The following is a 24,101-nucleotide window of genomic DNA, read 5'->3' as shown; positions in this document are numbered from 1 at the left end:
ACCATGTTCACAAATCTGATCGACCTTTAGCCATGTCTTCAAGCATTTTGTGAAAGTGTGATATGTGGTGCAGTTATGTGTGTCTGATGGCAGTGTATTCCAGACATGGGAAGCTCTCACAGAGAATGCAGATTTACTAAAGGTGCTTTTCCTTAGGGGAACTATACAGTCACCTCTCATGGCAGACCTTGTGGATCTGCTGCCATATGTCTGGGTTTTCTGTTTAACAAAAATATTGAGTGGAGGGGGGGCCAGTCCATTAAGGATCTTGAATACAAGACATGCGTCGGTGTATTGCACAAGATTTTCCCAACTCAAGAGCTCATGCTTTCTGAGGATGTAACAGTGATGATGGCTATTGGGCTTCCTATCAAGCACTTTGAGAGCCTGTTTGTAGACAGACTGAATAGGTTTTAATGTTGTACAGCAAGCTTGGGCCCAACTAGTCAAGCAGTATGTTAAGTGGGGGAGTATCATAGATTTGAAGTACAGTTTTGCTACCTCTGTAGTCAAACAATTTCGTATAAATCGGAAATTAGCTAGGTTGAATTTGGTTATTTGAATGACCTTTTTCACATGCTTTTTAAAAGAGAGGTTGGAATCAAGTATGATGCCAAGGTACTTAAAATCGGATACCACCTGGAGCTTCTCCCCTGACACATAGACATCTGGCTCAGTAGCATCTGTTGCCCTCTTTGTGAAGAACATGCAAACAGTTTTTTTCACATTGAGATGCAAACACGAGTCACTGAGCCACTTTGTAACCTGGACCATTACAGTAGTGAGTTCTTGTGCAGCTTGTTGTTTGCTCTTTGCATGCACATATATCACTGTATCATCTGCATACATTTGAACTTCAGACCCAGTACAGACAGAAGGCAGATCATTAATGTACAGGCTGAACAGGAGGGGCCCCAGTATTGACCCTTCGGGCACGCCCACATCATAGCTACGAGTGGGCGACAGCTCATTGCTCACTCTGACACACTGAGTTCTGCCTTCAAGGTATGATTTCATCCATCTCAAGGCATCAGGGGAAAAGTTGAACTTGGACAATTTTGTGATGAGAATCTCATGGTTAACAGTATCAAAAGCCTTCCTTAGGTCCAGAAACACAGCCCCAACAGCACCCCCTTTGTCCATCTTGGACTTCACATTTTCCAGAAGAAAGCAGTTGGCCGTTTCTGTGGAGTGTTTCGCTCTGAAGCCAAACTGCATGGAGTGTAATGTGAAGGGGCTGTTGTGGAGGTGGGCAATCAGTTGTTCTGCTACACACTTTTCAACAACCTTTGACACCACAGGTAGTATACTAATGGGCCTGTAGTTACTCACGTCAGCAGGGTCGCCTGATTTAAAGATGGCCGTTATTATGGCCGACTTCCATACCCTTGGAAACACACCGAGACCAATAGATGTGTTGGTGACCTTAGTAATGGGGCCAATGAGTGACTCTTTGTAGTTTTTAAGGAAGGTAGAGTCCATCCCAAACACATCTTTGGCTTTAGAGTTCTTTAGTGAGCTAATCACCTTGTTCACCTTTGACTCAGAAACCTCCCTTATGATGAAGACAGGTTGAGTGTCATTCACTAGCACTGAGCCCAAGAAACAAGTGGAGGGGTTCTGTGTCAGTACCCTGACAGAGTCAATAAAGTAGGAATTGAAGGCTATTGCTATTTCGACTGCATCCTGTGTTAGATTGTTATTCACCATGATTTCTAGTCTTTTTGCAGTGTTACTATGGTCTTTCCCTGTTAACTTTTTTAGATTCTCCCAGATCAATTTAGAATTTCCCTTTGCTTCACCAATTATGTTAATAAAAAAGTTTGCCTTGGCCTGTCTGATTTCTTTCATCGCCTTATTTCTCAACATGGTAAACCTACGTCTGTCATGCTCTAATTTAGATTTTAGGGCTATTTTTAGAGCATAATCTCGTTCTTTCATCAATTTCCAGATTTCTCCATTTAGCCAAGGAAGAGTGCTCTTTTGGCCAGGTTTGGATTTGATTTTCTTTAGGAAGCCATTTATTGTAGTCTGGATTGTGGATAGAAAAACCTGACTATCAGCTTCCACGTCTGTATAGGACAAGAGATCATTCCAGTTTATTCCCTTAATTGCTTTTTCAAAATAGTTTAATTCACTCTTAGGTATTCTGAGTTGATCCGGCTTTCTAACAGTAGAGAGGTTAAACCTGCTCTTAGACAGCTTTCTGGCTATAAGTGTCAGATTATGATCAGATAGCCCAGTAACCATATTGAATGATTTAGTCACTCTCTCTGGTTTATTACTGAACACCAAATCAATCTGTGTTTTAGAGCAACAAGTCTCCCTGGTTGGCCCTTTAACTAGCTGTGTAAGGTCAAAGGTATTAGTGATATTAGTGAAATGTTGAGTGGTCTAAGTTAAGGTTCACTTCCAGTTTTCCCTGAACTTAGATACACCAAGCATGTTCCGTTCTCCTCCCTCCACCTTTCTTCTCAAATGTGTGGTGGCCTAGGGAAATCCTTCACATCGGGATATTGACTATTTCTGAAAATTGCAAACTGTCCCAAATCCAGATATTTCTGACCATGAGGACAAAAGAAAAGAATTACAACATTCTAAAATACCGTTATTTTTTTTAAATTCCATTAACACTTGAGAGAAGAACACCAACACTGATTGATTGTTTCAAAATATTTATTGTCACTATTTATTCTGATCAAAAATATAGACACAACATTTCAAGTGTTGGTTTGTTTTTTTATGAGCTGAAGTAAAATATCCCGGTTTCGGGGCTGTCGCTGGGCAATACGGACTTTCAGCTCTCTCCAAAGATTTTCTATTGGGTTCAGGTCTGGAGACTGGCTAGGCCACTCCAGGACCTTGAGATGCTTCTTACGAAGCCACTCCTTAGTTGCCCTGGCTGTGTGTTTCGGGTCATTGTCATGCTGGAAGACCCAGCCACAACCCATCTTCAATGCTCTTACTGAGGGAAGGAGGTTGTTGGCCAAGATCTTGCGATACATGGCCAACATCCATCCTCCACTCAAAACGGTGCAGTCGTCCTGTCCCCTTTGCAGAAAAGCATCCCCAAAGAATGGTGTTTCCACCTCCGTGCATCACGGTTGGGATGGTGTTCTTGGGGTTGTACTCATACTTCTTCCTCCAAACACGGCGAGTGGAGTTTAGACCAAAAAGCTCTATTTTGGTCTCATCGGACCACATGACCTTTTCCCGTTCCTCCTCTGGATCATCCAAATGGTCATTGGCAAACTTCAGACGGGCCTGGACATGCGCTGGCTTGAGCAGGGGGACCTTGCGTGCGCTGCAGGATTTTGATCCATGATGGCGTAGTGTGTTACTAATGGTTTTCTTTGAGACTGTGGTCCCAGCTCTCTTCAGGTCATTGACCAGGTCCTGCCGTGTAGTTGTGGGCTGATCCCTCACCTTCCTCATGAGCATTGATGCCCCACGAGGTGAGATCTTGCATGGAGCCCCAGACCGAGGGGGATTGACCGTCATCTTGAGCTTCTTCCATTTTCTAATAATTGCACCAACAGTTGTTGCCTTCTCACCAAGCTGCTTGCCTATTGTCCTGTAGCCCATCCCAGCCTTGTGCAGGTCTACAATTTTATCCCTGATGTCCTTACACAGCTCTCTGCTCTTGGCCATTGTGGAGAGGTTGGAGTCTGTTTGAGTGTGTGGACAGGTGTCTTTTTATACAGGTAACGAGTTCAAACAGGTGCAGTTAATACAGGTAATGAGTGGAGAACAGGAGGGCTTCTTAAAGAAAAACTAACAGGTCTGTGAGAGCCGGAATTCTTACTGGTTGGTAGGTGATCAAATACTTATGTCATGCAATAAAATGCTAATTAATTACTTAAATCATACAATGTGATTTTCTGGATTATTGTTTTAGATTCCGTCTCTCACAGTTGGTGTACCTATGATAAATTACAGACCTCTATATGCTTTGTAAGTAGGAAACGCTGCCGATTTTGCAGGTTATCAAATACTTGTTCTCCCCACTGTGTGTGTATGTATATATATGTATATATATATATATCACCAATAGCCAGTGGCCCCCTCCAACATTCAGACATAACTTACAAACAAAGCATGTGTTTAGTGAGTCTGCAAGATCAGAGTTGGATTGGAATTGGACCCTTTTACATTCAAAATGTAATGAGTACTTTTGGGTGTTAGGGAAAACATATGGAGTAAAACGTACATTATTTAAAAAAAATAAAAGTACATTAAGTTAGTTGTCAAAAATATAAATAGTAATGTACAGATACCCCAAAAAAACAACTTAAATAATACTTTCAAGTATATTTACTTAAGTACATTACACCACTGCACATCCAGCTTCTTCACGTGCGGGATCGATTGAGACCAGTCACTTGGACAACTGATGAAACTGAGGAGTATTTCTGCCTGTAATAAAGCCCTTTTGTGGTGGAAAGACTCATTTTGATTGGCTGGGCATGGCTCCTCCCAGTGGGTGGGCCTATGCCCACCCATGGCTGCCCTCTTGCCCAGTCATGTGAAATCCATAAATTCCTTAACTAACTCAGTAAAATCGTTGAAATTGTTACATGCTGCGTTTTATTTACACAAGTGTAAAGGAATTAATAAGAATATGTACAGTGCCTTGCGAAAGTATTCGCCCCCCTTGAACTTTGCGACCTTTTGCCACATTTCAGGCTTCAAACATAAAGATATAAAACTGTATCTTTTGTGAAGAATCAACAAGTGGGACACAATCGTGAAGTGGAACGACATTTATTGGATATTTCAAACTTTTTTAACAGATCAAAAACTGAAAAATTGGGCGTGCAAAATTATTCAGCCCCTTTACTTTCAGTGCAGCAAACTCTCTCCAGAAGTTCAGTGAGGATCTCTGAATGATCCAATGTTGACCTAAATGACTAATGATGATAAATACAATCCACCTGTGTGTAATCAAGTCTCCGTATAAATGCACCTGCACTGTGATAGTCTCAGAGGTCCGTTAAAAGCGCAGAGAGCATCATGAAGAACAAGGAACACAACAGGCAGGTCCGAGATACTGTTGTGAAGAAGTTTAAAGCCGGATTTGGATACAAAAATATTTCCCAAGCTTTAAACATCCCAAGGAGCACTGTGCAAGCGATAATATTGAAATGGAAGGAGTATCAGACCACTGCAAATCTACCAAGACCTGGCCGTCCCTCTAAACTTTCAGCTCATACAAGGAGAAGACTGATCAGAGATGCAGCCAAGAGGCCCATGATCACTCTGGATGAACTGCAGAGATCTACAGCTGAGGTGGGAGACTCTGTCCATAGGACAACAATCAGTCGTATATTGCACAAATCTGGCCTTTATGGAAGAGTGGATAGAAAGCCATTTCTTAAAGATATCCATAAAAAGTGTTGTTTTAAAGTTTGCCACAAGCCACCTGGGAGACACACCAAACATGTGGAAGAAGGTGCTCTGGTCAGATGAAACCAAAATTGAACTTTTTGCCAACAATGCAAAACGTTATGTTTGGCAAACATGGTGGTGGCAGCATCATGGTTTGGGCCTGCTTTTCTTCAGCAGGGACAGGGAAGATGGTTAAAATTGATGGGAAGATGGATGGAGCCAAATACAGGACCATTCTGGAAGAAAACCTGATGGAGTCTGCAAAAGACCTGAGACTGGGACGGAGATTTGTCTTCCAACAAGACAATGATCCAAAACATAAAGCAAAATCTACAATGGAATGGTTCAAAAATAAACATATCCAGGTGTTAGAATGGCCAAGTCAAAGTCCAGACCTGAATCCAATCGAGAATCTGTGGAAAGAACTGAAAACTGCTGTTCACAAATGCTCTCCATCCAACCTCACTGAGCTCGAGCTGTTTTGCAAGGAGGAATGGGAAAAAATGTCAGTCTCTCGATGTGCAAAACTGATAGAGACATACCCCAAGCGACTTACAGCTGTAATCGCAGCAAAAGGTGGCGCTACAAAGTATTAACTTAAGGGGGCTGAATAATTTTGCACGCCCAATTTTTCAGTTTTTGATTTGTTAAAAAAGTTTGAAATATCCAATAAATGTCGTTCCACTTCATGATTGTGTCCCACTTGTTGTTGATTCTTCACAAAAAAATACAGTTTTATATCTTTATGTTTGAAGCCTGAAATGTGGCAAAAGGTCGCAAAGTTCAAGGGGGACGAATACTTTCGCAAGGCACTGTACATAAAAAAAATATGTGCGATTGCCGAACGGCGTATACAAGATGCAGTAGATGCTATAGAGTACAGTATATACATATGAGATGAGTAATGTATGTAAACATTATATAAAGTGGCATTGTTTAAAGTGGCTAGTGATACCTTTATTACATACATTTTTTCATTGTTAAAGTGGCTAGAGATGAGTCAGTATGTTGGCAGCAGCCACGCAATGTTAGTAATGGCTATTTAAGTCTGATGGCCTTGAGATAGAAGCTGTATTTATTTCGGTCCCTGCTTTGCACACCCATCTGATGACGAAGTGTAAACATGTTTTTAGAAATGTTAACAAATTTATTAAATCACAAATTTCTAATTTACGTAAGTATTCACACCCATGAGTCAATACATGGTAGAATCCCCTTTCTCTCTAAGAGCATTGCACACCTGGATTGTACAATATTTGCCCATTTCTAACTCGGCCACTCGGGAACGTTTACTGTCTTGGTAAGCAACTTGTATAGATTTGGCCTTGTATTTTAGTTTATTGTCCTGCTGAAAGGTGAATTAATCTCCCTGTGCCTGGTGGAAAGTAGACTGAACCAGGTTTTCATCTAGGATTTTGCCTGTATCTTAGCTCCATTCTGTTTATTAAAATATATATGTATATATCTTAAACTCCCCAGTCCAAAGCATACCCATAACATGATGCAGCTACCACTATGCTTGAAAATATGGAGAGTGGAACCCAGTAATGTTATATTTGACATAGCATTTTGTATTCAGTACAACATGTTTTTGCAGTATTACTTAATTGCAAACAGAATGCATGTTTTGGAATATTATTTTATTCTGTACAGGCTTCCTTTTCACTCTGTCATTTCGGTTAGTATTGTAGAGTAACTACAATGTTGTTGATCCATCCTCTCGCTTCCAACCAGTTTAGGATAGGGCATCGGTTGCATTGCGACCTATTTTATTTTTGAACTGCAGAAATTGCTGCAATACTGTTAATATATTTGTAGCACTTTTCATGTCATTTTGGCCCGCTGATAGGCCTACCAACCGATCAAGCAACATTAGAAGGTGTGAAACTCATGAACGTTAGCTCCTGCGTAAGGCCACTTGAAGACCAAATGAAAATCCAACCCACTTGTATTCATAACTACATTGTTGATTGTAAATAACGACTTTATACTACTACGTTACTAACCAGATAGCTAGTTATTGTCTAAACCAGCCTAATATCATTGATCTGTTCAGGTTCTCATAGATCGCCTTGCAAATGTTTGTAAAAAATAAAAAAATAAAAATCTAGTTACATTTTTACAAACAATACGTAACAAGAATTCCTAATTACAATGTATGTTTTTCGTGATTTCTTCAGGCCTTAGAGTTCCTGTCGCTGATGACGCGGTTCGGCGAGATGGGCTTTGAAAGGGACACCATCAAGGAGGTGCTACTGGTGCACAACAACGACCAGGAAAAGGCTCTGGAGGACCTCATGTCCCGTGCCGCAGCCAGCTGAGCCCCCCCTTCAACCATCCACCCACATGCTCCTTGCTGGCTTCCTCCCACCCCACACACACATACACACACACGCACAACCCCCATGTTTCAACAGTGTTGCAGCACAGAGGGGTGAACTCCGACCCAACGCAGCTCATGACTTCCGCTCATGATCCCACTCTGTTCCACTCTCACACAGTGACTCTAAGCGAGCAAACACGTACACTTCCATAGTCTATTATTCTGTTCTTAGAGTGTGGGGGGGTAAATGGAAGAATATGAGGAGCACCTGCGAGTTGAGGTGGTTGGTTTGTGCTGACCACACCAGGGAAACTTGCCTGTTTTTTTTTTCTTTTACATTTCCTAGCATGTCAATCGACGTGTGTGCACCGTGATGGTTGGAAAGGAGGCATGAACTTCCCAAAGGAGCATAGAGGAGGAGACCCAATGCTGCACAGCACTTTGGTGAGTGTGTCTGACTCTGTGGATGGGGACAATGGGCCCCGAACTAGGAGGAACCACTAGCCAGGCTCTACTTTCTACAGATGCACAGTTAACACTCCCAGCTAACTAAGCTGCCATCTTCCGCTGCCCAACATAGGCCTACAAAATGGTAGAGTGGAGGGGACGCCAAGTGGCCCATGTGTGACTAACTGACCGACTGACGCCAGAACCTAAAAACACAACTGGCATCGTCGCAGAACAGAGAACTGAGTTCAAGTGCCCCCTCTGTTCCCGCGACTGGCGTTCACCGATCTTCCTCATCTTTTCTCTGCTGTCGTTTTGCTTGTTAATTTGTCCATTTGTTCAAAAGGACACACATTGTTATTGTTTCCCGAGTCCTTGTATAGAGATTCTTTCTTTGCTTTCTGTTTTAGGAACTGCATTAACAAACCTTAAAAGTAATAATAACATAACTGATACTACTGCCCGTTGGCTCGTCCTGCACTGGAACGGACTGCAAGACCAGTGGAGAAGAGGTGGTCAAATTATTTTGCAGGAAACATGTACAAACACTCACTGGCACAGAGAAGTGTGACAAACTGTACAGACACACACACACCTTGCCAACATATATATTGACTTATTTAAAATGACACTGACATTTAGTAATAAAGAGATGAAATATGATTTAAAATGAGAACCTTGTATGAGAAGCAAGCACTAGGATGCAAGTGGTGCTTTGAAATGGTCCCTTTTGGTTTTGATTCAGACTGGACAGAGAGCTGGGAAAAAATTATTGTTTTTGCAACCTAAACTTTTGTGCAATATGTTTTATGATGTGTGACTGACTGGCATATTTTTGGGACCCAGTAAACCTTGGGTCTAAGCAGTGAGTAACTCCCAAAATGACAGATTGCCTTTGCTGGAGACACACTCACTGGAGGAGGAAATCTGTAAAAAAAACATTTGATTTAATTGTCTGCTGTCATTTACTCCCCTCATTACTGAAGATCAGGCTCTGCTATCAACTACGATTGTGATCTTTGTAACACACATTCATGCTGATCTGAAAGTGTTTTTGCTTCTTTGCCTGGTGTCATGCATAGGAATCGGACTGGCAAATATTCCAAGAACGGGTCAGAAGATCAAACAGCTTGTCAGTTAAATGATTAACCAAATTCATTAGGGTGATTTATTTGATTTTATAATTGTATTTCATATAGCTATGTTTTCACCTTGCATCAACTCTTTTTTTATTGACCTGTGTGTATGAGTCTACAGGTAGTTTTTGAAGTGCCATGATGCTCTCCATTTCATGTGTGAATCTTGTGTGCAGAAAGCTGCTTTCCTCTCCCAACCAAGCAGCCAGTCGATTCAAGCTTCATGATTAATTTCCTAGTGTAATGACCAATGTCTTTAGAATACAACAGTCTTGATCTCTCTGGTAATCAAGAGGATCTCGTGACAAATTACAACATTAACATTTCATTTTAAGATTCAGAGCTGAGAAGTTGAATGCACTACATGGGAATGTGACTGAAAATTGGCACTTACCTCTGAGGTTGTACCTAGTTTTACCAGAAGACATGTACAAATCAATTGTTGCAGATTTACATTATCACATAGGCCTACTATTGTAAGAAGGATCTGTTATTGAGAGCATACGGTCTGTGGAGTTTGGTCTTTGTATTGATAATATGTTGGTAATACGTGTGTGTGCGTCTGCATCTGAGAGTGGTAGAGGAGAGCAGACCAAAGGGGCTTTCTGGTATTATAAGAAACGTGTTCAGAGCGCTTTGTACACAAATGTGAACCGGTCTAGAACTTCCCCTACATAGCTGTCTTAACGTCTAAGAGATTAAAACACCCCAGATTCCATTCAGAATTATTAGACTTATATAGTGTAGTGTCTAAACGCAAGACCACCTCCAGATCTTGCTCTGAACTAAAGTAAACATTTTTCCTCCTGATAACTGGTCAATTTCCTTTCAACATGACTGGCTTCTTTTGGGGGGGGGCACACAAGATGCCAAGCCACATGGAACATGGTGATGGTTGAGGGGAAAAAAATATTGCTGGCCTGCTTTCTGTATTGTGGACATTATTGGGTCTAATCTTAACTTGAGATCTTGGTTTTGTAGTAAGCCTCGGAGTCAGTGAGAGACTTGAAGTGTGGGTCTGATATGACATCTGGATTTTGATGTCTTAAATTATAAAAATAAGGAGTTGTGTTCCTGGTAGCCCCTGAAATGTGATTTAAAAAATGTCAGTTTACTCCTGAATCATTTGGCAATTCTTCAATGTGATTAAATGTACACATCTTTTCAATGGTGTGGCTGTTACTATTTATAAGGTGTATGGGTTGTTTTGTCCATGGTTATTGGAAAACAATGAATTTGTTAGTACTCAAGCAGATTAGAAATTATCAATATTTCATAGATTGGGGTGTTTCTCACTTAGTGTGTACAGCAGCACAATGGTGAAGCGACAACAATGCAAAGAGATGATTGTTCCCTGAGCATTATGAGTAATGGCAAAAAACTTTCAGTGGTGTGGTCAGCAGAAACAAACAATGGAGCCATATTTCTGCTGTCTGTCAAAGCAGATGAGCTGTTCTGTTCATATACCATTACTGTGACATCACAGAGCATAGAACGGTTTTGTTCCATGCCTGATTCCATTTTGAAAATGCCAGAGTGTAAAATTACTTTTTGTGTTCACAGAGATCTCTAAGCTGTATAGGTGAAAGCACTATGGTTACAGCTAGACTTTGCCTATTGAGCAGCTGAGTCGAGTAATAACCATACTGCTTACAACTAAGTAACCAGTCTTCTAGGACCTGTGAACACCACAAGTACTGTAGCCTGGTCTCAGATCTGTTTTTGTTATATTGCCAACTCCAATGCTGTCATTGTCAAGCCAAACATTAGGCATGATAATGAGTGACAATGAGTTTGTTTGACAGCACCGACAGACTGGGACTCAGGAAACACCAAAGAGAACTAGACTTAAATGGAACTAAGCTGAACGTGGGCTAAAAGCCATGGCATGACAATGTAGGCCATGACCTATATTTGTATTTCCTGTGTGCTTCCTTAATATACCATGTTTATTTTACTATTCCTGATCTTGACACTGTTGGGAATATAGACTTGTGATCAGACTAGATTATGTATTTTATTTGCAGGTCGTGACCAGTTGCTCAACTGTTCCAAGGCAGCAGAGGTTGCCTCAGACTGATCACCTTTCCCAACCCTGACCCCTGTATGGTCTAGTCACTATTCTCTTGTGTAACGTAGCCTAATGTTGGACTAAAGGAGCATAACATGACTCCTTATAGTCCAAGGACCTTACATGTTCTGTTTAAAGACTAAATGGCTCTGGAAGCCAAAGCATCCAAATACTCCCTCTAAACATGAATCGATTCTCAATTGTGGTACTCTTCTATTAACATAAATCCCTCTTTCATATCACATCAAAAATATATTTGCAAAATGCACAACTACTGCAGACTGTTTTTAACCACGTTCAACACAGTTGCAGCTGACAGTATTTTTCAGTGAAAACACGTTTGTGGAATCCTAACGCTTACACACAGCTGTCCGGAGATGGCTAATTAGCACAGTGGTGTTCACAGGTCCTTGTGCACTCTTCAGTCTGTTTTCGGTAAACAAGCGCTGGAACATGGAAATATGGCTGAATGGGAACACTAGCCATAACCTTATAAAAGTGTGTAGGTCTTTTTATTTTTTTGAAAATTATTTCTCGCTAATATGAAAGATAAGGTGTTTATGCTTCCAAAACCGTACCGCGTGTTAACATTGAGACAGAATGTCGGGGCTCTTAACACAACTCCCCCATACAGAAGATGCCTTCGCCCAATGTTTTGTGTAATGTAAAGGTTCTGAGAGTCCTGATCAAGGGCTTGTGTAACGTTACAGTGACATGAACAGACAAGCACCAGTAGTTGATTTGGAACCCCATTCTCTTTTGCAGCAGCTGCTCTTCCTGGGGTGCACAAAACACAACATGACAAGTAACAAAACTTGTAGACATGGACATTCACACAAATGTAGAGTACAATGATATTTAAACAATACAACAAATATAATACAAACAATACAATAAAACATGTCCAATCACAGTCCCTGCAGTTAAGGTAATTTTGTTGTTCGAAATTGGAGATGGAATGGAGTTCGATGCGATCATCATGGCTCTGTATAATACTGTGCATTGCTGTGAATTTGTTTTGGACTTGGGGACTGTAAAGAGTCTCATGGGGACAACTCCAGTGTCCCCATCCCAGAGTACAAAGAATCAAGGCGTGACCTTGGACAACACCCTGCCGTTCTCTACCCAAATCAAAGCAGTGACTCGTTCATGCTTTACAACATCCGCAGAGTACGACCCTACCTCACACAGGAAGCGGCGCAAGTCCTAATCCAGACACTTATCTCCCATCTGGACTACTGCAACTCGCTGTTGGCTGGGCACCCTGCTTGTGCCATCAAACCCCTGCAATTTATTTAGAATGTTGCAGCCTGCCTGGGGTTCAACTTACCCAAATTCTCCCATGTCACCCCGCTCCTCTGCACATTCAGCTGGATTCCAGTCAAAATTTGCATACACTAGAAGACCATTGGAACTTGCTTATGGAGCAGCAAGAGGAACTGCCCCTCCCTACCTTCAGGCTCTGCTCAAAACCTACCCGAATACTCTGTTCTGCCACCTCTGATCTCTTGACCCCCTCACCCCTTTGGGAGGGCAGCTCCCACTCAACCCAGTTCAAACTCCTCTTTGTCCTCTTTCCCCAATGGTGGAACCAGCTTCCCCCTGAAGCTAGGACAGAAGAGTCCCTGTCTATCTCTTCAAAGAGTATCTTAAATAATCCCACAGAACCTCCCCCAAAAAAACATGTATTCTGAACAAATATATAAATGCAACAGGTCGGTTTCATGAGCTGAAATGTAAGATCCCAGAAATGTTCCATACGCACAAAAAGCTTATTTCTCTTTGTCAGTGAACAATTCTCCTTTGCGAAGATAATCCATGCACCTGACAGGGGTGGCATATCAAGAAGCTGATTAAACTGCATGATCATTAGACAGGTGCACCTTGTGCTGGGGACAATGGAAGGCCACTCTAAAATGTGCAGTTTTGTCACACAAAACACATTGCCACAGATATTTTGAGGGAGTGTGCAATTGACATGCTGACTGCAGGAATGTCCACCAGAGCTGTTGCCAGAGAACTTACTGTTCATTGCTAGACCATAAACTGCCTCCAATGCGGTTTTAGAGAATTTGGCAGTATGTCCAACCGGCATCACAACTGCAGACCACATGTAACCACGCCAGCCCACAACCTCCACATCCGGCTTCTTCACCTGCGGGTTCGTTTGAGACCAGCAACCAGAATTTCTGCACAAGCTGTCAGAAACCGTCTCAGGGAAGCTCCTTTGCATGCTCGTTGTCCTCCACCAGGGTCTTGACCTAACTGCAGTTCGGTGTCGTAACCGACTTCAATGGTCAAAGGCTCACCTTCGAAGGCCACTGGCATGCTGGAGAAGTGTGCTCTTCACGGATGAATCCCGGTTTCAACTGTACCAGGCAGATGGTGTCGTATGGGCAAGCAGCTTGCTGATGTTGTGCAGCGTTCCCTAAGGTAGCGGTGGAGTTATGGTATGGGAAGGCATAAGCTACGGACAACGAACACAGAAATACTGTGATGTGATCCTGAGGCCCTTTGTGAAGCCCCTTTTTTATTAAGGTATCTGTGACCAACATATGCATATCTGTAGAAAGAGGGAGGGAAGCGCTACTAAGGTACACAATAGTACATTTTGGTAGATAGAAGGTGCTCTTTGGTAAAAGGGGTAAATTGGTAATCAAAAAGAAAGGAGGACCAAGGCACTCTTCATATAATTGATTAAAATGCCTTTATTAGTATGGCACGTTCAATAGAAACGTTTTTTTTTTTTAAACCGACGCGTTTCGGCTGCATGGCCTTCATCAGGGAGTACAAAAAAAAAAAAGGAATACAAGGTCCTCTTTTTAACAGCTTTTCAATTTTCAAACCAGCCTATCTTCAAGATACAACAGATGTGTTGAACAAAATGAAGGAATTGAACAATATAGGAACAGCTTCCTTTTTAGTCACCATGGATATGGAGTCTCTATACACCACCATTGAGCATGAACAAGGTTTGGCAGCTATGCACCATTTCTTGAGTACCCGACCTGAGACTGAGATCAGAATTCATTGTCTCACTGACTGAATGGACTCTTAATCATAACATCTTCATCTTTCAGGACCGTATCTTTAAACAGGTCAAAGGGTGTGCCATGGGAGCTACCGCCCTTCCTACGCTGGCTTGTAAATGGGAAAATGACTTCATTTTGGATCCTTCTAATAACCATTTCTTTGACCGGATTATATGGTGGGGACTCCATATTGATGATGTTTGCCTGTTTTGGTCCGGCTCAGAAGAAGAACTTATTTCCTTCCACCAATACCTTAACAACATTAACCCTAACATCAAACTAACTATGGAGTACAGCAAGGATAACATTCATTTTTTTGGACCTCGACATTAGTAAAAATGACAGAGGTTATTTGCACACATCAATCTTTAGGAAGCCTACAGATGGGAATACCATTCTGAGGGCAGACAGCTTTCACCCCAAAAGGCTAAAAGAAACCATTCCATATGGCCAATTCCAAAGAGTCCACAGAATTTGCAATCAGGAAACAGACTACAGTGTCAAATCTGCTGAATTGGAGAATCGCTTCTTGAATCAGTGCTACAGCGTTCAGGTCCTGAAAGATGCAGGTATAAGGGCTGGATTACATGACAGAGAGAACTTGTTGTGAAGGGGAGAGCCTTCACATCGGAGAGAGTGTATTTTGTTACAAAATACAGCACTGAAGCAGAGAGCATTAAAATAATCATTAAAATAATTGGGGAATCATCCAAAGTGATACGCTACTACACCAAGTCTTTCCTGAGCCACCAGTCATAAGCTTTAAGAGATGTCCTACCCTAAATGACAAATTAGTCCACAGTTATCTTCCGGGTGACTCAAAAAACTTGTCTTGACCACAAACCCAAGGGCTCTTTTAAATGTAACCATTGCAACCATTGCAGTAATATTGCACAGAAGAAGTATTTTGTTCACACAGCTTCTAAAATGGAGTATTACGTCAAGCATTTCATTAACTGCAAAACCACTCATGTCATCTATAGATTGGAATGTCCACAGTGCAAGGTGTTCTACATTGGACGGACAAAGAGACACCTTCAAGACCGCTTAGCAGAACACAAGTATGCCATACGGGTAGGTAATGAAGACTACCCCATGGCAAGGCACTACAAGTCCCTACACCATGGAAACCCTGCCTCCCTACAAGCTATGGGTATTGATCATATTCCGGCCTCTATTAGAAAAGGGGACCGTCTTAAACAGTTAAACCAAAGGGAAAGTTTTGGGATTTACAAACTACAGGCCACTAAATATCCTGGTTTAAATGAAGATATGGATTTCTCACCCTTCCTGTAGGGTCGTGATAGGTCCATTTGCTGTCATCTAGTGGACATTTTGCTCAATTGCCCTCAGCTATGGTTCGACTCTTGTTCATGTTTTGCTGTGTACTATGGAACATATAGCTTTCTTATTCTTGACACTTCTCCCAGTCATATTTAAGGTTAGAACTATCTTTTAGTGTTCTGATACTTCTAGTTTGGAGTTGTATTTTTATAATAACATAGCTACAGTATTTCACCTTTTAATGTGTATAGTATTGCTTACTAAGTGTGTCCAATCAACTGTGTAACCACTCCTTCTTCCAATTAGGGCTAATTGAAAAGCTTTGTATTCCTTTTTTTGTACTCCCTGACGAAGGCCATGCAACCGAAACGTGTCGGTTTAAAAAAATAAACTTTGTTTCTATTGAACATGCCATACTAATAAAGGCATTTTAATCAATTATATGAAGAGTGCCTTGGTCCTCCTTTCTTTTTTATATGCATATCTGTATTCCCATCCATTGATTAGGGCCTAATGAATTTGTTTCAATGGACTGATTTCCTTATATGAACTGTAACTTAGTAAAATCTTTGAAGTTGTTGCGTTTTTATATTTTTGTTGAGTGTTATATTTCCAAAAGCCTTTTGTGAACTAACACTCACTTGAATCTTTCCCCCTTACTATATCTGACTTTGCTGATAGCTACTTCATTGTGTACTTACTATGACTGTGATATGTGGTTGTCTCACCCAGCTATTTTAAGATGAATGCTGTAAATCCTTCTGGACAAGAGTGTCTGCTAAATGACTTGAATGTCAATATCTTGTGGAGAATGTATGGGTGTCTGAGCTGAATTTTACTTCATTATGCAGACAATCTGGAATATTCATTACATTACTACATCTCATAAAAACTAGTAGAGAAGCACTTAATCTCTGATTAACCCTCAACCAGGAAAGACTGGCATGCATGTTGTTGATGTTAGTTCTGTATGTGCAGTTAACGGCAAGGTGTGCTGCTCTGTTATGAGTCAGCAGTAGCTTTTCGAGGTCTTTCTTTTGCTGCACTTTACCATATTAACGGACAGCAATTAAGATGGGACAAGACCAAAGCCTGAACAGCTAGTACAAGTTATTGTTGTGCCAAAAAACAGAACATATATATGTATATATTTTTTAAACAACTTCAGAACCACTTTGTCAATATGACTTGACCATGTTAATATAGCTTCCAATGTTATACCTAGGAGTTTAGCTTCCTCAACTTGCTCAATGGTTGAGGTGTAGGTCTTAGAATGTTTTAAACCAAATACAATGCTTTTAGTTGTATTTGTGACCCGTTTATTATTATCACCCATTCTGTGACTGGCTATAATTCCTTATTTAGAATGGCAATGAGCTCACTGACTTTGGGTGATGAAATGTAATGGAATCATTCACATACATAGTCATTCTAGCTTTGTGTAAGACCAGTGGCAAATCAATTGTAAAAATAGATAGGACAGTTGCCTTGGGCTGTTACTCTTAATGGGCACCGCACTGTACATATCTGCTGTTAGAGAAGCTTCCATTGAAGAACACTGGGTTCTATTGCATAAATCATTCTCCAACCATTTGATGGTAGGTGACGTAAAGCCATAGCAAGTGAGTTTCTTCAATAACAATTTATGATCATTAACATCAAAAGCTGCACTTAAATCTAACAATACAGCTCCAACTATCATCTTATTATCCATGTATTTTAACCAATCATCTGTCATCTGAGTCAGAACAGTACAAGTTGAGTGCCCTTCTCTATATGCATACTGAAAGTCAGTTAATTTGTTCTCTGAAAAATAGCAAACACAATTCTCTCCATCAGTTTACTAAGAGCAGGCAGCTGTTAGAGCCAGCAAATTGTGCTTTACTATTTTTAGGCAGTGGAATTACTTTAGCTTCCTTCCACGCCTGTGGACACACACACATTTAAGCTTTAGCCAAAGATATAGCAAATATGGTTGGAAATTCAGTCTGCTACCATTTTCAATAGTATCCCATCAATGTTGTCTATACCTGGCAGTTTATGGATAACAATTGTTTTTCCACCTCCCACATTAACTTGACCAAATTCTTTCATTATTAGATATTTTATACAAAAATAAAATGTTGTCATTTCACTTTCCTAGTGAAATAGTAATTGAAATATATATATATATATATATTTATATTTATATTTCAATGTTTCAATGTTTTTTTATTTAACTAGGCAAGTCAGTTAAGAACACATTCTTATTTACAATGACAGCCTACCCCGGCCAACGCTGGGACAATTAGAGCCGGATGTGATGCAGCCTGGATTCGACTGCAGTGACTTAGACTGCTGCACCACTTGGGTGATTCGTAATATTGAAAGATTTTGTTAGAAATGACCCATCAACTTCAATGAACGATGGAGATTAATTTGGCTTTCTGCCCATGATATCAGGTACTCAAGTCTTTTTCCATTGTGTTTTATGTCATTTATCTTGGTTTTGTAATATAATTTTTTTATTTTGTTAAGTTTAGTCAACATTTCTCAATTTAAGTTATGTCAACCAATCAGCTGAGCAGCCTGACTTCTTTGCCACCTTTTAGGCATAATTTCTTTGAACCATGCAGTTTTTCAATTCATCATCAATCCAGAGGGCTCTAACAGTTTTTTAAAATTTTATTAGGATCTCACATTGCCATTACCTATACATAATACGAGTTATACATAATACACCCCCCCCGACCCCCCAGAACCTCATGTGCATATATGAATTTAAACATAACATATTACAATATCCTCTAAGACCAACTTCAGTTGTTCAAGACATTTGTGAATTAATCTCTTAAAACAACTACTTGGCAAGTTTTTGGAACATTCTGGCAAGACGTTCCAGGTCTTTACTGCCCTGAAACTAAAAGCTATCTTGCCCAGCTCTAATTTGGGGTTTGGTGGTCTAAAGGAGGCCAAGGTTCTGCTCTGTGTTACGACAGTGTTTGTCTTTCACCATATTCAATTTATACTATATACCGGTAGGTCTTTCAGTGGTTAATTTTATGAAAAAGGATTTGTGTATTTTCTGTCAGTTCCTTGACTGTCGGCCATTTGAGTGCATTATGTAACTCTTTGGAAGACCTCTTGTAACCACATTATAGAACCATTCTGGCTGCCTTATTTTGCGCTATCTGCAGTCTGTTTAGGTCACCAACACTTGCATTACTCCAGATGATAGAGCAGTACAGTAGTTAATTTGACTATGGATGAGAGCTTGAGGTTTGTTTTAAAATTTGCTCTGGCATATATTTCACAATGCTGTGAATACACGAGGTTCTGATTTTGTTGCAGAGCTGTGAAATGTGTGATGAACAAGAGAGACCGTGTGCTGCTAAACAACAAACAGCCGTGTCTCTAAATCCTCTTCTATGAGTGTCCGCCAACTGTCAGCTGTAAGGAGGGTAGCGTCTTCCTTCTCCTCTTCGTACATATTAGCATTGCCTTGGTTTCCTTTATATTTAGCACTCATTTGTTCTGGGTTATCCAATTTGAAATACTTATGTCAGCTTCAAGAGCCTCTTTCAACAGCCCTACAGAATTGCCTGTTACATACAGTGGTATCATCAGTAAACATGGTTGCCATATATTTGGATAGCACCAGAGGGAAAACATTTGTATACAGAAAGTACAACATTTTACAGCTAATTTCCCTCTTAAATTAAGTGGAAAATGTTAAGGGTGCCCATGAGGTCCCTTAAGTCCCTTAAGTGCTTCATTCAGTATGGGTGTCAATTTAAATATCATTTTTGGAGTTGAATGTTGCTTTCCTCTGCCCTGTTTGCAAATGGAAAATATCTACCAGAAAGCTAGGTGTATAGCTAGCTAGCTACTTAGCTAAACAATGGAATGTGCACAATCCATAGCTACCTGGCTAGCTCGCAAACTACCTACTATGTAAGCTCACCTGACATGCTAGAAAGTAATAGAAACTAGTTGAGAAAAAAGTAACTCCAAGAAACATCCTGTCTTGAATGTAGAAGTTCTATTTTGTGATCTCCTAAAATAAATGTGATTTTATTTGACAAGATCACCTTCATACAGTGAATCGTGGTAACCAGAGAATTTCTGCCATACATGCCTTCAAACTACTGTAAAACCCCTTAAGTATGCCATTACCTAAGGAAAACGTTTGCGCGGCCCTATGCAACCGCCTTAAACAATTCCCCTAGGTAAGGGGAAATTATTCCTTGAGGTAAATCCTTAAGGGATACACTGAAGATGTTTTATGCAACCAGGCCCTAAGTTATTGATCTGTTAAATCAACCAGAGCTGTTGCAGTCGAGTGATCCGTACGGTATGCATGCTGGTAGGCTTTGAGCATTTTCATTTGTTCTATATACTCCCATACATGGTTACTGACATTTACTTCCAAAATCTTACTAAATGACGGCAGTAGGCTACTTTTTGATACACTAAAATGTAATTTTTTTGTCTTTTGGAATTGGACACAATTTTGCATGCTTCCATTCATCTAGGAAACTTTCCCTTGAGTAATGGGAGGTTAAAAATAAGCTTAATTAGCGCTGCAATATAGGGTGCTGCTAGTCAGTTGTTTTTTGTCAATGAGATCGAGCCCAGGTGACTTTTCCTCAGGTAAGCACATGAACGCTTTGAGCACTCCATCAGTTGATACCTGTGGTAATGTGAAACTGCAGGCTTTTGATGCCATGATTGTTTATTTTATTGACCAAATATCCCTTTCATTGACAGAATGACTCATATTCTGCCTAACATGCTGACCAGACCGCTCGCGCACCAGATGTGATCAGGACAAGCAGGTTGAAATATCAAAACGAACTCTGAACCAACTATATTAATTTGGGGACAGGTCGATAAGCAAACTTTTATGGCAATTGTGATGTCCTCAAGCACTGCAATGCAGTGGCTTAGACCGCTGGGCCACTCGGGAGGCCCCACAGTTAATTTCTTAACAGGTGCATGCTTTGTCAACAACTGGCATGAATAATTTTAGAAATACTTTAAGTGTTGCATCTGGAATCACTTCCTCGTACACATCAGACCAACATACATGTTTTACATCATCAAAACATTTTGTATGATCTCTTATATACTGTGGGGAGAACAATTATTTGATACACTGCCAATTTAGCAGGTTTTCCTACTTACAAAGCATGTAGAGGTCTGTCATTTTTATCATAGGTACACTTCAACTGTGAGAGACGGAATCTAAAACAAAAATCCAGAAAATCGCATTGTATGATTTTTAAGTAATTAATTTTGCGTTAAAAAAGATTCTGTCTCTCACAGTTGAAGTGTACCTATGATAAAAATTACAGACCTCTACATGCTTTGTAAGTAGGAAAACCTGCAAAATCGGCAGTGTATGAAATACTTGTTCTCCCCACTGTATTACTTTAGGCCCAACCTTTGGCATTTTGGCTTTCCCTTGTTATTGCCACAATGTTATGGTCATTACAGCCAGTGGGAACTGATATTTCTTTGGAGCAAAGCTCAGCAGGATTAGTGAAGTTATGATCAATACAACTGGATTTCACATCTAACACTATTGGTATGCACTCTTGTTGGTTGTGCGATAACCTGGATCATATTACAGGCATTAGTCACAGTTAGAAGCTTCCTCTTGAGAGGACAGATAGTAGCTAATCAGTCAATGTTCACGTCACCCAGAAAATAGACCTGTCTGTTAACATCAAACTCACAATCAAGCATTGCTGCACATAAACAGTGCCTTCAGAAAGTATTCACACCCCTTGACTTTTTTTCACATGTTGTGTTACAAGGTGGGGTTAAAATAGATTTATTTGTATTTTTTTTGTCAACGATCTACACAATGCTTTGTCAAAATGGAAAAAAATTCGAACATTTGTAAGAAATTCTTAAAAAAAACAAGTTTACAAAACATTATGAACACCTGCTCTTTCCATGACATACTGAACAAGTGAATCCAGGTGAAAGCTACGATCCCTTATTGATGTTACTTTTTAAATCAACTTCAATCAGTGTAGATGAAGGGGAGGAGACAGGCTAAAGATGTATATTTAAGCCTTGAGACAATTGAGACATGGATTGTGTGTGTGCCATTCAAAGGAGGTATGGGCAAGACAAAAAATGTAAGTGCCTGTTACGTTCCCCAGTTTGTGTTGTAGTTTGTGTTTGTGCATGTGTTTATTTCAGGAAATGGCTTCCTGAAAACCCTCAAGCAGCTGATTGGTCGACTCCAGGGCTAATTGAAGAGCTGACCCCGCCCCCTCGTCAAGACGCAGCTGTCTCCAATTACCCATTCCTTCTGAAGCTATATAAAAGCTAGTGTTCTGTTCAGGAGAGAGATATTTTTGGAGGTAGGGATTGCTGAGAGAGATTTGGAGGTAGGGATTGCTGAGAGAGATTTGGAGGTAGGGATTGCTGAGAGAGATTTGGAGGTAGGGATTGCTGAGAGAGATTTGGAGGTAGGGATTGCTGAGAGAGATTTTGCTGAGGTCATTGCAGAGTGATTGATTGTGATAGAGAGATTTTTGCTAGAGGTTGATTTGCTGGGAAGTTGGTATGTTCTGTGAGTTTGTTGCTCAGGTAGAGCTTATTTGATGTCCTTTGTTTTTTAGTTTGTTTGTGAAATTGTTATTCCCAGGGGAGAAGGGGAAGGCACCTTGGGAGTGTTTAGGCAAGAGGCCCGCGGGCATACATATACCCGTAGTATATTCACTGTCTAGGCACACTAGGTAAGACCTGGGCAGACCACCCCCTGTATTTTGGTTAGGGCACCAGGTGGTGCTAAATTAGGTAAGTAGTGGGTAGGCAGATAAGATAGGAGAGGGGGGGGCTTTGAGATTTACTTTATTTGCTTTGGTTCCGTCCAGCCCCTTTTTCCCATATTACCGTGTAAAGGAATAAAGTCCTTGTAAACGGTACCACATTCTGTCTGTTATCCTTACTCGCACCTACGGTCCATACCTCTTTCACTTCACAGAGTTTAGTTGTAGCAGGGTGTTGCGTTCCCTCTTCATAGAGGTGTGCGTAACAGTGCCTTTAAACAGGGTATGTTGAAGTGCCAGATGCACCAGTTTGTGTCAACTGCAATGCAATGCTGCTTGTTTTTTTTACTCTTAACGGTTTCCTGTGTATATCAAGAATGGTCCACCACCCAAAGTACATCCAGCCAACTTGACACAACTGTGGGAGTCAACATGGGCCAGCATCCCTGTGGAATGCTTTTGACACCTTGTAGAGTCCATGCCCCCATGATTTGAGGCTGTTCTGAGGGCAAAAGGGGGTTCAACACAATATTAGGAAGTTGTTCTTAATGTTTTGTACACTCAGTGTATCTTCATTAGATAAGTATTGAACTCTGAGTCAATCAATACATGTTAGAATCAACACCTTTTGTCTTTCTGGGTAGGTCTGCAAATGATTATTTAAAAAATTCTTCAAGCTCTGTCAAGTTCGTTGTTGATCACTGCTTGTCAGCCATTTCCAAGTCTTGCTATAGATTTTCAAGCCAATTTAAATAAACTGTAACAAGGCCACTCAGGAACATTCTGTTGTTTTGGTACGCAACTCCAGTGTATATTTAGCCTTGTGTTTTAAGTTATAGTCCTGCTGAAAAGGTGAATTTGTCTCCCAGTGTCTGTTGGAAAGCAGACAGAACCAGGTTTTCCTTTTAAGATTTAGCCTGTGCTTAGTGCTATTCCCATTATTTTATCCTGAAAGATTCCCTAGTCTTTGTTGATGACAAGCATAACCATAACATGATGCAGCCACCACCATGCTTGAAAATATGTAGAGTGGGACTCAGTGATGTGTTGTGTTGGATTTGCCCCAAACATAACACATTTTATTCAGGACATGAAGTCAATTACTATCCCACATTCTTTAAAGGTTAATGTTAGTGCCTTATTGCAAACAGGATGCATGTTTTGGAATATTTGCACTCTGTACAGGCTTACGTCTTTTCACTCTGTCAATCAGGTTAGGATTGTGGAGTAACTACAATGTTTTCATCCATCCTTAGTTTTCTCCTATCACAGCCATTAAACTCTAACTGTTTTAAAGTCACTGTTGTTGGCCTCATGGTGAAATCCCAGAGCGGTTTCCTTACTTTCCAGCAACTGAGTTAGGAAGGACACCTGTATCTTTGTAGTGACTGGGTGTATTGATACACCTTCCAAATGTGTAATTAATAACTTATCCATTCTCAAAGGGAATAAGCCCACACACTTTGGAACCAGGTCCAGCCAATCAGAATGAGGTTTTAACCACAGGGCTTTATTACAGACAGAAATACGACGATCCCGCAGGTGAAGAAGCTGAATGTGGAGGTCCTGGACAGACATGGTTACACGTGGTCTGAGGTTGTGAGGGTGGTTGGACGTACAGCCAAATTCTCTAAAATGACGTTGGAAGCG

General features: G+C 40.7%; 1 protein-coding gene across 1 annotated transcript in view; it reads left to right on the top strand.

The window, feature by feature from the left end:
- Positions 1–10,483, top strand: part of LOC110528454 (ubiquitin-associated protein 1) — a 30,026-nt gene extending 19,543 nt beyond the window's left edge. Inside the window, exon 7 of the mRNA XM_021610527.2 lies at positions 7,569–10,483. Within this exon, the coding sequence (XP_021466202.1) occupies positions 7,569–7,709 (141 nt within the window). The 3' untranslated portion in view covers positions 7,710–10,483. The remainder of the gene's footprint in view (positions 1–7,568) is intronic.
- Positions 10,484–24,101: the final 13,618 nt, after the last annotated feature.

The sequence above is a fragment of the Oncorhynchus mykiss genome, chromosome 7 (assembly GCF_013265735.2).
Source record: "Oncorhynchus mykiss isolate Arlee chromosome 7, USDA_OmykA_1.1, whole genome shotgun sequence".
Taxonomy (NCBI): domain Eukaryota; kingdom Metazoa; phylum Chordata; class Actinopteri; order Salmoniformes; family Salmonidae; genus Oncorhynchus; species Oncorhynchus mykiss.
Note: the sequence above shows the minus strand (reverse complement) of the source record. Positions and strands in the feature narration are given on the sequence as shown.